General features: G+C 34.3%; 1 protein-coding gene across 1 annotated transcript; it reads right to left on the reverse strand.

The window, feature by feature from the left end:
* Positions 1 to 205: 205 nt before the first annotated feature.
* On the reverse strand, positions 206 to 13,537 carry LOC149782105 (SIN3-HDAC complex-associated factor-like). Its single transcript, XM_089935066.1, has 4 exons — positions 13,310 to 13,537; positions 11,063 to 11,216; positions 4,043 to 4,211; positions 206 to 491 (listed from the first exon to the last, which is right to left on the reverse strand). Exons 1-4 carry the CDS (start codon positions 13,535 to 13,537, stop codon positions 206 to 208), a joined length of 837 nt encoding a protein of 278 aa, XP_089791192.1.
* Between the last annotated feature and the right edge of the window lie 512 nt (positions 13,538 to 14,049).

The raw sequence follows: 14,049 nt of genomic DNA on the forward strand, positions 1-14,049 counted from the left end.
GACAGGAGAAAAACAGGCAGCATGTGATATGTATATTGGTATATCAAAGTCAGAATACTTTGTTGCAATAAATTTTGAAAAGTTCTATTTGAAGTTTATTTACAAGAGTGTATCCCTGATTAAGTTTAGTTTTGGCTGTTGTCCTTGATTACACTCCTTACCCATGTGCGGTGAAATCTGGAACTTTTCTAACTCAGTTGCACTTTTACTTGCCAAGCTCACTGGAGCCTACGCCTCTTTTTCTGGCAATATCTGATGCACTCGGATTTGAAAGGTCTGGTGTACTCTCACTGGAAATGTCGGTCTCATCAGAACTGGCCTTGCTACTGCTGGAATTACTGTCAGTAGCCTGTGGTGACAATGGGTAATTTGCCTTTTCCTTTTCTTGGTTTAGCTTCATGTGATGAGGTTTGCAGGGTTTGAAGAAACGTGTATCAACCATTACTTCACCATACAATCCCTCGAAGATTATGCCACAGCAAACTTTAGTTCTGTAAAAAATAAATTGTATTGGTTTGAATTATGATCAAATATTAATTTTTTTTAAAAATGGGTTCATACCTGTATATTTTTCTGATGGTATTTCTTGTTATACACATGCTGTAGATACAACATAGCTCTGATATACCCATGCATAATATGTCTATTTACCAGTACACTGTCGGTACTCTGCTTGAAACTTGATATACCCATGCATAATATGTCTATTTACCAGTATGATGTCTGTACTCTGCATAAAACCTGATACATCTATGAATGTGTCTATTTACCAGTACACTATATCCTTAGCATAAAAATGATATACCAATGCATGTATTTATTTATGATTATACTGTATGTACTCATCAGCAAACCTGATGTTATATGCAATATGTATTTATTTATGAGTATACTGTAAGTACTCAGCATAAAACATGATATAACTATGCAATATGTATTTGTTTATGATTATAATGTATGTACTCACCATAAAACCATATATTCTTTTCATTATGTATTTATTTATGATTTTATTGTAATTTGTACTCAGCATAAAACCTGATATTATATGCATAATGTATTTATTTATGATTATATTTTAAGTACTCAGTATAAAACCTGATATTCTATGCATAATGTATTTATTTATGATTATACTGTAAGTACTCAGTATAAAACCTGATATTATATGCATAATGTATTTATTTATGATTATACTGTAAGTACTCAGTATAAAACCTGATATTATATGCATAATGTATTTATTTATGATTATACTCTAAGTACATGTACTCAGCATAAAACCTGATATGATATACAATATGCATTTATTTATACTGTAAGTACTCAGCATAAAACCTGATATACCTATGCAATATGTATTTATTTCTGGTAATACTGTAAGTACTCAGCATAAAACCTGAAATTCTATGCAATATGTATTTATTTATGATTATACTGTAAGTACTCAGCATAAAACCTGATATACATATGCATAAAGTTTCTATTTACATTACATTGTATGTACTAATCAGAAAGCTTGATATACCTGTGAATCATGTGTTTATTTACCAGTATAGTGTATGAATGCAGCATAAAACCTGATATACCCATGAGTTTGCAAATATGGGTATACTCTATTCTTTTCTGGGGGGGTGTTGTTAACAAGAAAATGTATTATCACTTTAAAACACCAAAGAACATCCTGACACAATGGTGGCTTGTTCACTAGCAATCTGAACTTATATTAGTCTGTCCCTCTAGGAATACAATATCTAAAGGAATTTACTTCTGTCTTCCCCCAAAAATTTCCTCCAGAAATGTGGCCCTGAACATACATTTCAAAAATTCTATACATGTCACTAACTGATATCAATATTACATTAGTTAAATGTATCAGGTATCAAAGAAACCCACTTGGGAATGAAACTTTACCCTTGAAGACCCATAAATCAAGAACATTCTCTGACGGTGGGGTAAGAAAACCCCATTAATTAAGTACAATCAGTATTGCAGCAAATTCTTCCAAAGGCAAAACAATTTCACATCTTGGCAGGTTTCTTTTACTGTTTAATCCACACCCTCCATTTCATCGACGTGGGGGGGGGGGGCTAAATGTGATGCAGTATTTTAAGCAGATATTTCGGCTATGATCTTTAATGGGCTTTTCCTATGCTTTGCAGGGCTACATAGAAGCATCACAAAATATCAAGGGAGGTAACCTCTCCAAGGTTTCATTAGGATGTTTCACATTTATTGATATAGTTAAGTTACAGAAAAGGTGTCATCCTCATTCCACACTAGCAATCTTCGTTACAAATAAATAAATATGTATATATCTATGGGGATATTTAATGAAGAAAACAATTTTTGGTTCTACCAATACCTTGATGATGGGAGGGTTGGGGGATGTTGTTTTGAGAGAGCATAGCTACATCTGCTGATGTGCAACTCATCGAAGATTGTTAGGCTTGTATGGTTATTTTGACTTTCGGCGATAAAATAATGAAAAGTAAATGTAATTATTGCACTTTCAGAAAATTCATTTCTGTTTCATGGAAACTTGTTTAGTAGTTTGTGATGTGATCTGAAATAAATGCTAAACCAAATAGTGTGTGAAAGAAATAAAAATGTGCATGTTAGCTTTCTACACTGAACAAGCTGTTGAGCAAACAAAATCAATTCAATTCTGCCTTTCTCTACTTCCAGCAGTGTTCTAAAACCCCAGAGCAGTATCTGGCCATTTCCTTTCAACATTCAAATTTATTTTATTTCCTTTTTCATATCTTGACTTGCCCTCCACTTGAAAAAAATGCCAGAACAGATAAATGTAAAAGGTGCCTAATTTAGCAATACAAACTATTTTTAGCAACAGAGGGTAAATGTCATGCCATAGACTTAAATTGCTGAAATTCTCCAAGCTAAAACCATTACATATAAAAAAGATAATAATTATGTAGGATTGAATCTATGTATCTGTATAATGGGAGAATTATGAAAAATACTTGCTAATTATATCAAATATTCTAGCAAACACAATCATCCCAATTAAAATATGTCAATTTGCACAGCACAAATGTCATGTTTCATATTCATATGGAAGTTCAGCACCTTAAATGACAATTGATTTTGACAATAGTCAAAACAGAATGTTGTGAACAACTGATTGCTGTCATAATAAAGTAACACAAGCAGGTAAAAAATACACATTACCCAGGTTTTCAAAGAATATGCCTGAAATCAAATCAGTATCAGCCAGATACAGTGTATGGACAATGAAAAAAGCTACTGTCAGATAATGTTATGATAATACAGCTGCATCAGACATTATTGTTTAAATTTTTATCCACATTTCATAACACTTTGGCATAATTTGTTCAGGGATTCTACTTTTGTCAAATTTAATCAAAGTCAAGGAAATGCTCTGACATCAAAGTTGTTTTTACCATCTGCTATTCTGGTCACTGTGCATCAGCATCATTTTGTATACATGTAAATTTGAACGACCATAACCCTAGGATGGTTTCTGTGTTCAATTTCCCTTGAGTGGCTTTTAAGAAGAAACAGATGTTTTCTTTTTTTTTTAGTAATGGCAGGCAAATTTGATTTTGAAAAATAAGCTTTTCATATTAAGGTGATTTTTGTCAAATGTGGACAAACTGAGTTGCGCGTTTCTTTAAAAGATGTCATAGTACGCATTTTCTATTTTTAATTATGTGGACATATTTGCTGCATGGCCCACAAAGTAATAATGGTCAAATGAAAACGTTTTAACCCCGCCTTCTGGAATGTTTGGTTTTGAATGAGCAATTCTGGCGGCGATTTTTGAACTCGACTCGCGAAAGGAAATTGCGGAAATATTATCTCGGCTGTCTGAATATGGATATATTTGTAAATAATGTCTCATACTAAAAATCAGGTAATAAAAAACAGGGTTACTGAATTGATCATTGAATACTGAAATCAAACTTACTTTAAACACAACAATATACTTTTAATCTTTTGCAAGGTAATATGGGAAAATGTTAGTAAGAAAAATGAAAACAAGAATCAATTTACTTACTTTTTCCAGTAGGGGGACCTAAAGCATGAGTTGAAGTGTGGGTCAAGAGCTTTCTTCTTTCTGGTACAAATTTTTTTGTATTTAACTTTGCCATTTTCCATGTCATCTGAGTCATCACTGTCAGACAAATTTCTTGAGCTGAGACTACGTTTGTCTGACTTTGTAGAACCTGGAACCAAAACAAATCCCTATATTTCTTGAGACAAGATCATGTTTGTATCGACTGTCATAATTTGGAACATGAAACCATATTTCTTGATATTACATTTAAATAGACTTCCAGAACCTGGACCAAAGAACTATATTTATTGATATTAAAAGGGATACATAAAATAACATACAGCTACAAAAATAGCACACAAGTATCTAAAATCTCATTATTATGACAGCGATTTGTTCTAAATATTTCAGTTGTTTTTCACTTGAAAAAATACAAGTCACATTGATAACAACAATTTTGTGTTCGCATAACAGATATCCATTCACGTTACGTTCTGTATCTTAAAATCCCAACTTTAAGTCCCTTGGGTACGCCTCTATGGGTAAAGACTTTGTCTTTCATGCCCAGCAAGTATATACAAGGTTAATGTATATAGGTGGGGATCTCAACAGTTTTTAATCTATGATCCAGGGCCTAAGACCCTTGAAGTAAGGAGGGAACATGGATATATTTCAGCTGCAAATTGAATTCGGCTGATTTTGATGCCTAGTGAGCATAAATAAGATTATAGGCTTGGGTCGGGACCTGAATAGTGCTCCTGGTTACAACCGAAGAGATCAGGGCGGGTCTTAGGCCGATTGGACATATTTGGCCGAATCGGGTCCCCGGGCTTACATTGGCCCAGTGCGTTGGTAATTTTTAAAAAATATATATATATCGAGAGAAAGTAATTTTAAAGCAATGGAAGAAAATCTTAAGTTCAATATGATGTGTGTGGTTTGGATTTGTAACGTAACTTTAACAATTGTTCAGTCATATCTCTACGATGTCTACAGTGTGGCAGTTTATAGTGATGTCTAGCAGTGGGGCATCATGCCGCAGACATATAACATCATGTCCCACCCAGTCACATTATCCTGACACCAGACCGACCAGTCCTAACACTAACCTCTTAATGATGAGCGCCAAGGAAGGAAGCTGTTAGTATCACTTTGTAAGTCTTTGGTATGACTCGGCCGGGGATCGAACCCACGACCTCCCGCGTCCGAGGCGGACGTTCTAACCACCGCTATAATCAATATCATGTAAAACTTGTTTAAAAGTTGTATTTCCTAATGCCGCGCTCACTGGGAACCCCGCGCATAAATCCAGGGGGTCGAGTTGCTCTGCCAAAATGATCCAAATAGGGCCCCAATTTTGCTAAGGCCGTTCCTGCATGATATGTAACAACCCAGGAGATGGGCACTTAAGTCAACATCAGCTACATGTGTACATTTGCTTTACCCATGCATAGTAAATGTATATACAATTATAAGGTGGTGATTTCAATAGCGTCCATGCAATGACCCAATAGCTGCGTCCTTAATGGGGGAGGGGCTGGTAATGATGGAATAATGGGTCAGTGTCATTTTTTGTACGCATATTTTTTTCTCCAAACCTAGTAAGTGTATATGTGATCATAGTGCAGAATAATTTCCCGATTGATAATGCAGAATAGTTTCCAGTGGTCTAAAGCGCTCAGCGTTACGGATCATTGCCATCTCACCTGTTTGCGTGGGTTCGAGTCTCGAGCTCGGCCATTGTGGATATGTGAGAAGGCTTACTAGTGGATTGGTGGTTCTTTCTGGGTTCTTCCTCCACCATTTATACTGTCCGCCATGTATAGCCTATCGTGAGCTGAAAAATGGCGTTAAACCCTACAACAACTACAGCAACAAGTTGTTAACAAGAGGGTATGTTCTTGTTGTTTGAGAAATACAATGATGCATCAACTAAGTGTTCCAGTAGAAGATGGCTAACATTTAGGTCATTCATTTCACATATTGATGCTTACTCATGTGAGACATACATATAGGAGTTCTTGAAACATATGCACCCCCCCCCCCCACCTCCATTAACCCTTCCCTTTGGGAGAAGGAAAACAAAAGTCTGAATGAAGTATAGTCTTTAACTTAGAGAGGTGACAGTCAGACGCAAAAATATCTCACTAACGTGCAGATAGTATGTATTCATTGTCTTACTAATTTCATATCTCAATGCCCATAATCCACGTTTGATCAATTTTAGATCAGAGAAGAGACTTTCAAACTGGTAACAAGCTCCTTGCTTTAACAGTTTTGATGCGATGGGATTTGTTTTGATACGATGGGATCGATACGATAGGATTTGTTTTGATACGATGGGACTTGTTGAGCTAAAAATTTAACCAGCGTAGCCATAAAACGGACTTAAAACGTCAAAGAAAAAAATCAGCCCTGAAAATTAGTTGGAGATATACAATTACATTTAAACCTACTTTATAGCAGACACATCCATATAAAGAACACCTTCTAATAAAGGACCAGCCTTGTGGGTCCCTTCTTTTATAGCTATGATAATATAAATTCTACATCAATGACAACATATACAGGTCCCTTCTCTTGTAAACTCTACATCAATGATAACATGTAGGCCTACAAGTCATTTCTCTTATAAACTCTACAACAATGACATGTACAAGTCCCTTCTCCTTTAAACTCTACATCAATGACAACATATACAGGTCCCTTCCCTTATAAACTACAACAATGACAACATGTACCAATCCTTTCTCTTATAAACTCTACATCAATGACAACATATACAGGTCCCTTCCCTTATAAACTACATCAATGACAACATGTACCAATCCTTTCTCTTATAAACTCTACATCAGTGACAACATATACAGGTCCCTTCCTTATAAACTACATCAATGACAACATGTACAAGTCCTTTCTCCTATAAACTATACAACAATGACAACCTTTACAGGTCTTTCTCTTATAAACTCTACAACAATGACAACATGTAGGCATACAAGTCCTTTCTCTTATAACCTCTACATCAATGACAACACGTAGGCCTACAAGTCCATTCTCTTATAAAATCAACAACAATGACAATAATGTACAAGTCCTTTCTCCTATAAACTACATCAATGACAACATGTACAGGTCCCTTCTCTCATAAACTCTACATCAATGACAACATGTACAGGTCCCTTCTCTCATAAACTCTACATCAATGACAACATGTAGGCATACAAGTCCTTTCTCTTATAAACTCTACAACAATAATAATATGTACAAGTCATTTCTCCTATAAACTCTACAACAATGACATGTACAAGTTCCTTCTCTCATAAACTCTACATCAATGACATGTACAAGTTCCTTCTCTCATAAACTCTACGTCAATGACAACATGTACAGGTCCTTCTCTTCATACACTCTTACATGAATGACAACATGCACAGGTCCCTTCTCTTATAAAATCTACATTAATGACAACATGTACACGTCCTTCTCTTATTAACTCTTGCATCAATGACAACATGAATGGGTCCCTTCTGTTATAGTTTTAATAATTTTAAGCATTATATCAATGACGACATGTATGGATCTCTCCTCTTATAGCTTTGCTAATTTTAACCTCAACATAAATGACAACATGCATGGGTCACTTCTGTTAGAGTTATGATAATTTTAAACTCCACCCAAATGACATGTATTTGTCCCTTCTGTTATACTTATAATTTTAAACTCTGCGTAACTAACACGACGTATTGGTACCTCCTCTTATAGTTTTGCTAATTTTAAACTCTAAGTAAATGACAGCTTGTATAGGTCCCTTCTGTTATAGTTATGATACTTTTAAACTCCACGTAAATGACATTTATTTGTCCCTTCTGTCAAACTTATAATTATAAACTCTGCCGAACTGGCAACACGTATGGGTCTTTTCTCTGATAACTATGATAGTTTTAAACTCGCGTAAATGACAACACCTATGGGTACCTCCACTTATAGTCATGATAATTTAAACTCCGATTGAATGACAACATGTATGGGTCCCCTCTGTTAAACTTATGATAACTTTAAACTCTACGTAAATGACAACATGTATGGGTCTCTTCTATTATAGTTATGATAATTTTAAACTCTACGTAAATGACAACATGTATGGGTCTCTTCTATTATAGTTATGATAATTTTAAACTCTACGTAAATGACAACATGTATGGGTCTCTTCTATTATAGTTATGATAACTTTAAACTCTACGTAAATGACAACATGTATGGGTCTCTTCTATTATAGTTATGATAATTTTAAACTCTACGTAAATGACAACATGTATGGGTCTCTTCTATTATAGTTATGATAATTTTAAACTCTACGTAAATGACAACATGTATGGGTCTCTTCTATTATAGTTATGATAACTTTAAACTCTATGCAAATGACAACATGTATGGGTCTCTTCTATTATAGTTATGATAATTTTAAACTCTACGTAAATGACAACATGTATGGGTCTCTTCTATTATAGTTATGATAATTTTAAACTCTACGCAAATGACAACATGTATGGGTCTCTTATTATAGTTATGATAATTTTAAACTCTGTGTAAGTGGCATGTATTATTTGTCCCTTCTATTATAGTTTTTCTAATTTTAAACTCTACGTAAATGACAACATGTATGGGTACCTTCTCTTATAGTTATGATAACTTAAACTCTGATTGAATAACAGCATGTATGTGTCCCTTTCTCTTATAATAATGATAATTGTAAACCCTATGTAAATGACAACACGTATGGGTCCTTTCATTTATAGTTATTATAATTTTAAAATCTACGTAAATGACAACATGCATGGGTCCCATTTGTTCTAGTTATGATAATTTTAAGCTCTACGTAACTGACAACTTGCATTTGTCCCTTTTGTTATAGTTATGATAATTTTAAACTCTACGTAAATGACAACAAGTATGGTTACCTCCTCTTATAGTTTTTATAATTTTAAACTCTGCACGTATGACAACATGTATGAATCCCTTGTTATATTTACGATAATTTTAAGCTATACGTAAATGACAACATGCATGGGTCCCTTTTATAATTTTACACTATACGTAAATGACAACACGTATGGGTACCTCCTCTTAAAGTTTTGCTAATTTTAAACTCTGACTGAATGACAGCATGAATGGGTCCTTTCTCTTATAGTAATGATGATTGTAAACTCTATGTAAATGACAACACGTATGGTTCCTTTCAGTTATAGTTATTATAATTTTAAAATATACATAAATGACAACATGCATGGGTCCCATTTTTTTATAGTTATGATAATTTAAACTCAACGTAAATGACAACATGTATTTGTCCCTTCTGTTATATTTATGATAATTTAAACTCAACATAAATGACAACATGTATTTGTCCCGTATGTTATAGATATAATAATCTTAAGTTCTACGTACGTTACATCATGTATGGGTGTCTTCTGTTTTAGTTATGATAATTTTAAGCTCTAAGTAAATGACAGCATGCATGGCTCCCTTTTATGATAATTTTAAAGTCTACGTAAATGACAACACGTATGCGTACCTCCACTTATAGTTTTGCTAATTTTAAACTATGCGTAAATGTAAACATGTATGGGTCCCTTCTGTTAGAGTTATGATAATTTTAATATCTGCATGAAAGACAACATGCATGGGTACCTCCTCTTATAGTTATGATAATTGTAAACTATGTAAATTACAACACTTACGGATACTTCCTTTTATAGTTTCGCTAATTTTAAACTCTGCATAAATGACAACATGTTTGGGTCCCTTCTGTTATAGTTATGTTACTTTTAATTTATTCGTAAATGACAGCATGTATATGTCCCTTCTGTTATATTTACGATAATTTTAAGCTATGCGTAAACGACAACATGCATGGGTTTCTTTAATGATAATTTTACACTATACGTAAATGACAACACGTATGGATAACTCCTCTTATAGCTTTGCTAATTTTAAGCTGCGTGAAGGACAACATGTATCGATCCCTTCTGTTAAAGTTGCTATAGTTAAACTCTACGTAAATGACAACATGTATGGGTACCTTCTCTAATAGTTTTCCTAATTTTAAACTCTGATTGAATGACAACATGTATGGGTCCTTTCTCTTATAGTAATGATAATTTTAAATGCGTAACTGACAGCACGTATGGGTCCCTTCTCTGATAGCTATGATAATTTTAAACTCTAGTAAATGACAACATATATGGGTCCCTTCTGTTATAATAATGATAATTTTAAACTACTCGTAAATGACAACACGTATGGGTAACTCCTCTTATTATTTTGCTAATTTTAAACTCTATTGAATGACAACATGTATGGGTCCCTTCTGTTATAGTCATGATAATTTAAAACCCTATGTACATGGCAAGTATTTGTCCCTTCTGTTATAGTTTAGCTAATTTTAAACTCTACGCAAATGACAACATGTATGGGTGCCTTCGGTGATAATTTTAAGCTCAACGTAAATGACATGTATTTGTCCCTTCTGTAATAGTTATGATAATTTTAAACTCTACGAAAATGACAATATGTATGGGTCCCTTTTATGACAATTTTACACTCCACGTAAATGACAACATGTATGGGTAACTCCTCTTATAGTTTTGCTAATTTTAAACTGCGTGAATGACAACATGTTTGGGTCCTTTCTGTTAAAGTAGCTAATTTTAAACTCTACGTAAATGACAACACGCGTGGGTACCTCTTCTTATAGTTTTGCTAATTTTAAGCTCTGCATGAATAACAACATGCATGGATCCCTTCTGTTATAGTTATGATAATTTTAAATTCTAGGTAAATGTTAACTTGTATAGGTCCCCTCTCTTACAGTTATGCTAATTTTAAATTCTACATAAGTGACAACATGTATGGATCTCTTCACTTATAGATTTGATTATTTTAAACTCTGCATACATGACATCAGAACATAACGGTCTATTTTATGGGTATTTTATTCCCATTATTTTAGTGTAGTACCTGAGAGTTCCTCTGGGGTAACACTGCGACTGGGTTTGGAGATGAAATTTTCCTTAGGTTTGTGTGAGGACTTATTTTTCTGTGTCAAAGGGCATGGTTTGTTCTTGCTTTTCATCGCGGACTTAGTCCCAGGCCCTGTCCTGGCATCCACAACCTGTAATGATATGTCAATACAAACCAGATATAAAAAAAAATCTGTACTTTCGCACTGTTATAGGCTAAAAGAATGTCAGTAATTTGTTATCATTGAAACAAGAAAGTCATATGATCTAGATACCAAAGTACATGTACAAACGCTCAACCCATAATTACAGGTCAATATATTCATAATTCCTGGAAAAGTATTCCTTTATCTGCAAGAAACTACTGTAAGCCAGAACTGACTGGTGACACTGTTATTGCGGTCAGTAATGCTATAAGTAGCCCCAGGCTGATCGAACATCAGGTTAGCCTTTGTCCTGCACTGGTCAGCCCTGATACCATCAATTATTCACTGCCAAGCCAGATGAAGACCAGACCGACGCATATACCGTAACAGTCCTTGGCTATAAGCGGCTATAATATTACATGGCTTTACGTAAGTCCTTAACTACCTTAGTAACATAAATAGTTTTGACTGGTATGCCCCATCTAAAACCCACACATCAGTTTGAAAAATAAACCATTATTCATGTTCGTTTTTTGCAGTCAGAGTTCATTGCATGATATTTGTCCATGCATTAAATAAATGGGCAGTATTGGGGCAACTTTCATTGCAAAGCCAAAAATAACGGAATCTTTTTATTTTAAATACCATACAAATCGTTATCAAGTTATTATAATAATCATGACCTTATATCAGTTTGGAAAATGGGGAAAGTTTGGTTTATGAAAATGGAACATTTACATGTATTTGTGATTGTGAAGGGTAAGATAAATTTAAATGTAGAAATTGATTTTATTATTTAATATTGTGTCTTGAATTCTGTTAAGTACAGTAGCATTGACCATCAACAGTGCCGGATTAAGACCTTCCATGGCCCTAAGCACGTATAATAGTATGGTCCCCCCACCCCAAAATCTTTAAAGCTAATAATAGTGTAAAATGCCAGTATTGTCATGATTCCAAATCAAAATACTTGTGCATGCATATCGAACTGGTCATATATAATTAATTCAATTTTATCATCAACACTTAATTTGAAATTTTCCGGTGCCCCTGTTGGGCTGGTGCCCTAAGTACTTGAACTTAGTTTACTTAATCGGTAATCCGGCTATGACTTTGAAAATAGTATACAAAAGCACGAATCCTGATTCAGTACAGTGACTACACAATACGGATGCCTGGTCATTCACTCCAAAGAATGAGATTCTTGTATTAGTTAATATTCGAGTATTTGCTTAACAGTCGAGCACTTAACAGTCGAGTATTTGCTTAATATTCGAGTACTTAATATTCGAGTATTCGACATGACTCAACACGAAAGATTTTATGATTCATGAATACTTTAATTTTCAGATTTTGGACTAAGTTGTAGTGAATACTGCATTCAATGACCTAACTTTGTATTATTCATTTTCGGATTCAATAATCAGTCATTGTCACCTACTTTTAACCTAATTCAGTGTGCACGTTTCTAATATACATGTACCAACTATGCGCCAACATTTGCATGAGGAACGGAAGAAATGTCTGTAGCCCTAGTGCACTTCATGTTATCATCGGTCAGTCCTGACACCACCAATCATTTACTGACAACCCAGATGGGAAGCAGACGAAGAACTCTTACATTTATCAGCTAGAACCTAGATCGTGGCCGTAACTGACTATAGTATTACAGGGTATTATGTAACTTACCGCAAACCTAATAACACTAGAGCTCACTGACTCATCCCATCTAGACCTGTCTTTTAATTTAAAAATTGTCAATTATGTGTACGATTTGCTTTCTGACAGATATTTATCTTTGTGTTATATTGACCCATGCTTTACAAAAAGGGTGACATTCTGGTGAAAACGTCGGTTAGAAACAAAACTATTGGAAATGTTGTGAAAAAAAGTTCCACCTGGACATTCACAAAGTGACTACACGGATAAAAAGAATCAATAAAGTTAAAAATTGTAAATGGAATTTGCACAAACTTTCTTTACTTCACAGTGCCAATAAATGGTGATTAAAAATAATGGCAAACAATACCGGAAATATATTTTAATATTTGTTCTCACTTATTCATGATTTCACAAAGCAAATCCAATAACGAACTTACATGATTCCAGTGTCTGTCCGTGTCCTTCGGCAACTTCCTCCATCTTTTCACTAGTAGGACACACGCATTGCAGATATCCCCAGACCTTTTCTCCACAATCCGAAAACATTTTTCGAAGTCTGGCTCGTATTTCTTGCTGTCTGTAAATCGGGAACTGGAGGATTTTGTCCCACAGATACAACAACCGTTATTGTTGCGGAACTTTTTGGGTTTATAACTGGTGAACATAGTAAGATATTTGCAGCTGAGAACGGAAAAGCCAAATCTGAAAATAAGGGAATAAAATTCGTAAGGTATATTACATTGTGTTATGTACATTAGCAAGGACCATGATGAAAGAACAGAAAAGAATTAGTCCACTTCACCATGTGGACTACGAAATAATCTCTCGCCAGACAATACAAATGATCCTGTAATATACATTACATAATGGTCAATTATGCAACAATGTCTAAACCTAGAACGGTGTCATTTCGATGTTAACGTATGGTTTGATAATGAGTTTTTTGGTCTCTTTAATTGTAATAAATAGTACACTTTAAGACCAACTGGAGTAACCTTATGTCATTAATTTTATAATTCAACAAACGGTCATAACCTATTGGTTTAGCTATTGCCTGTGATTGGCGAAAACTACCCTCATCGTTCTTCCGTATAAAGTAGAAATATAGCATTTATATCCCTTTATTCTGGTTTTGCTTTGCTTTGATTTTAAGTTATTTTTGTTTATTTTATAAGAG

Source organism: Sinohyriopsis cumingii, chromosome 15 (genome assembly GCF_028554795.1).
Source record: "Sinohyriopsis cumingii isolate HCF-2022 chromosome 15, ASM2855479v2, whole genome shotgun sequence".
Lineage (NCBI taxonomy): Eukaryota > Metazoa > Mollusca > Bivalvia > Unionida > Unionidae > Sinohyriopsis > Sinohyriopsis cumingii.

Bases quoted from the DNA above. Each gene is read 5' to 3' on its own strand.
- LOC149782105 (XM_089935066.1), bottom strand. From the start codon at position 13,537: ATGTTCACCAGTTATAAACCCAAAAAGTTCCGCAACAATAACGGTTGT. The intron at 11,217-13,309 runs GTAAGTTCGTTA...ATATCATTACAG, and splicing joins CGGACAGACACTGGAATCAT to GTTGTGGATGCCAGGACAGG. The intron at 492-4,042 runs GTAAGTAAATTG...TATTTTTTACAG, and splicing joins AGGTCCCCCTACTGGAAAAA to AACTAAAGTTTGCTGTGGCA.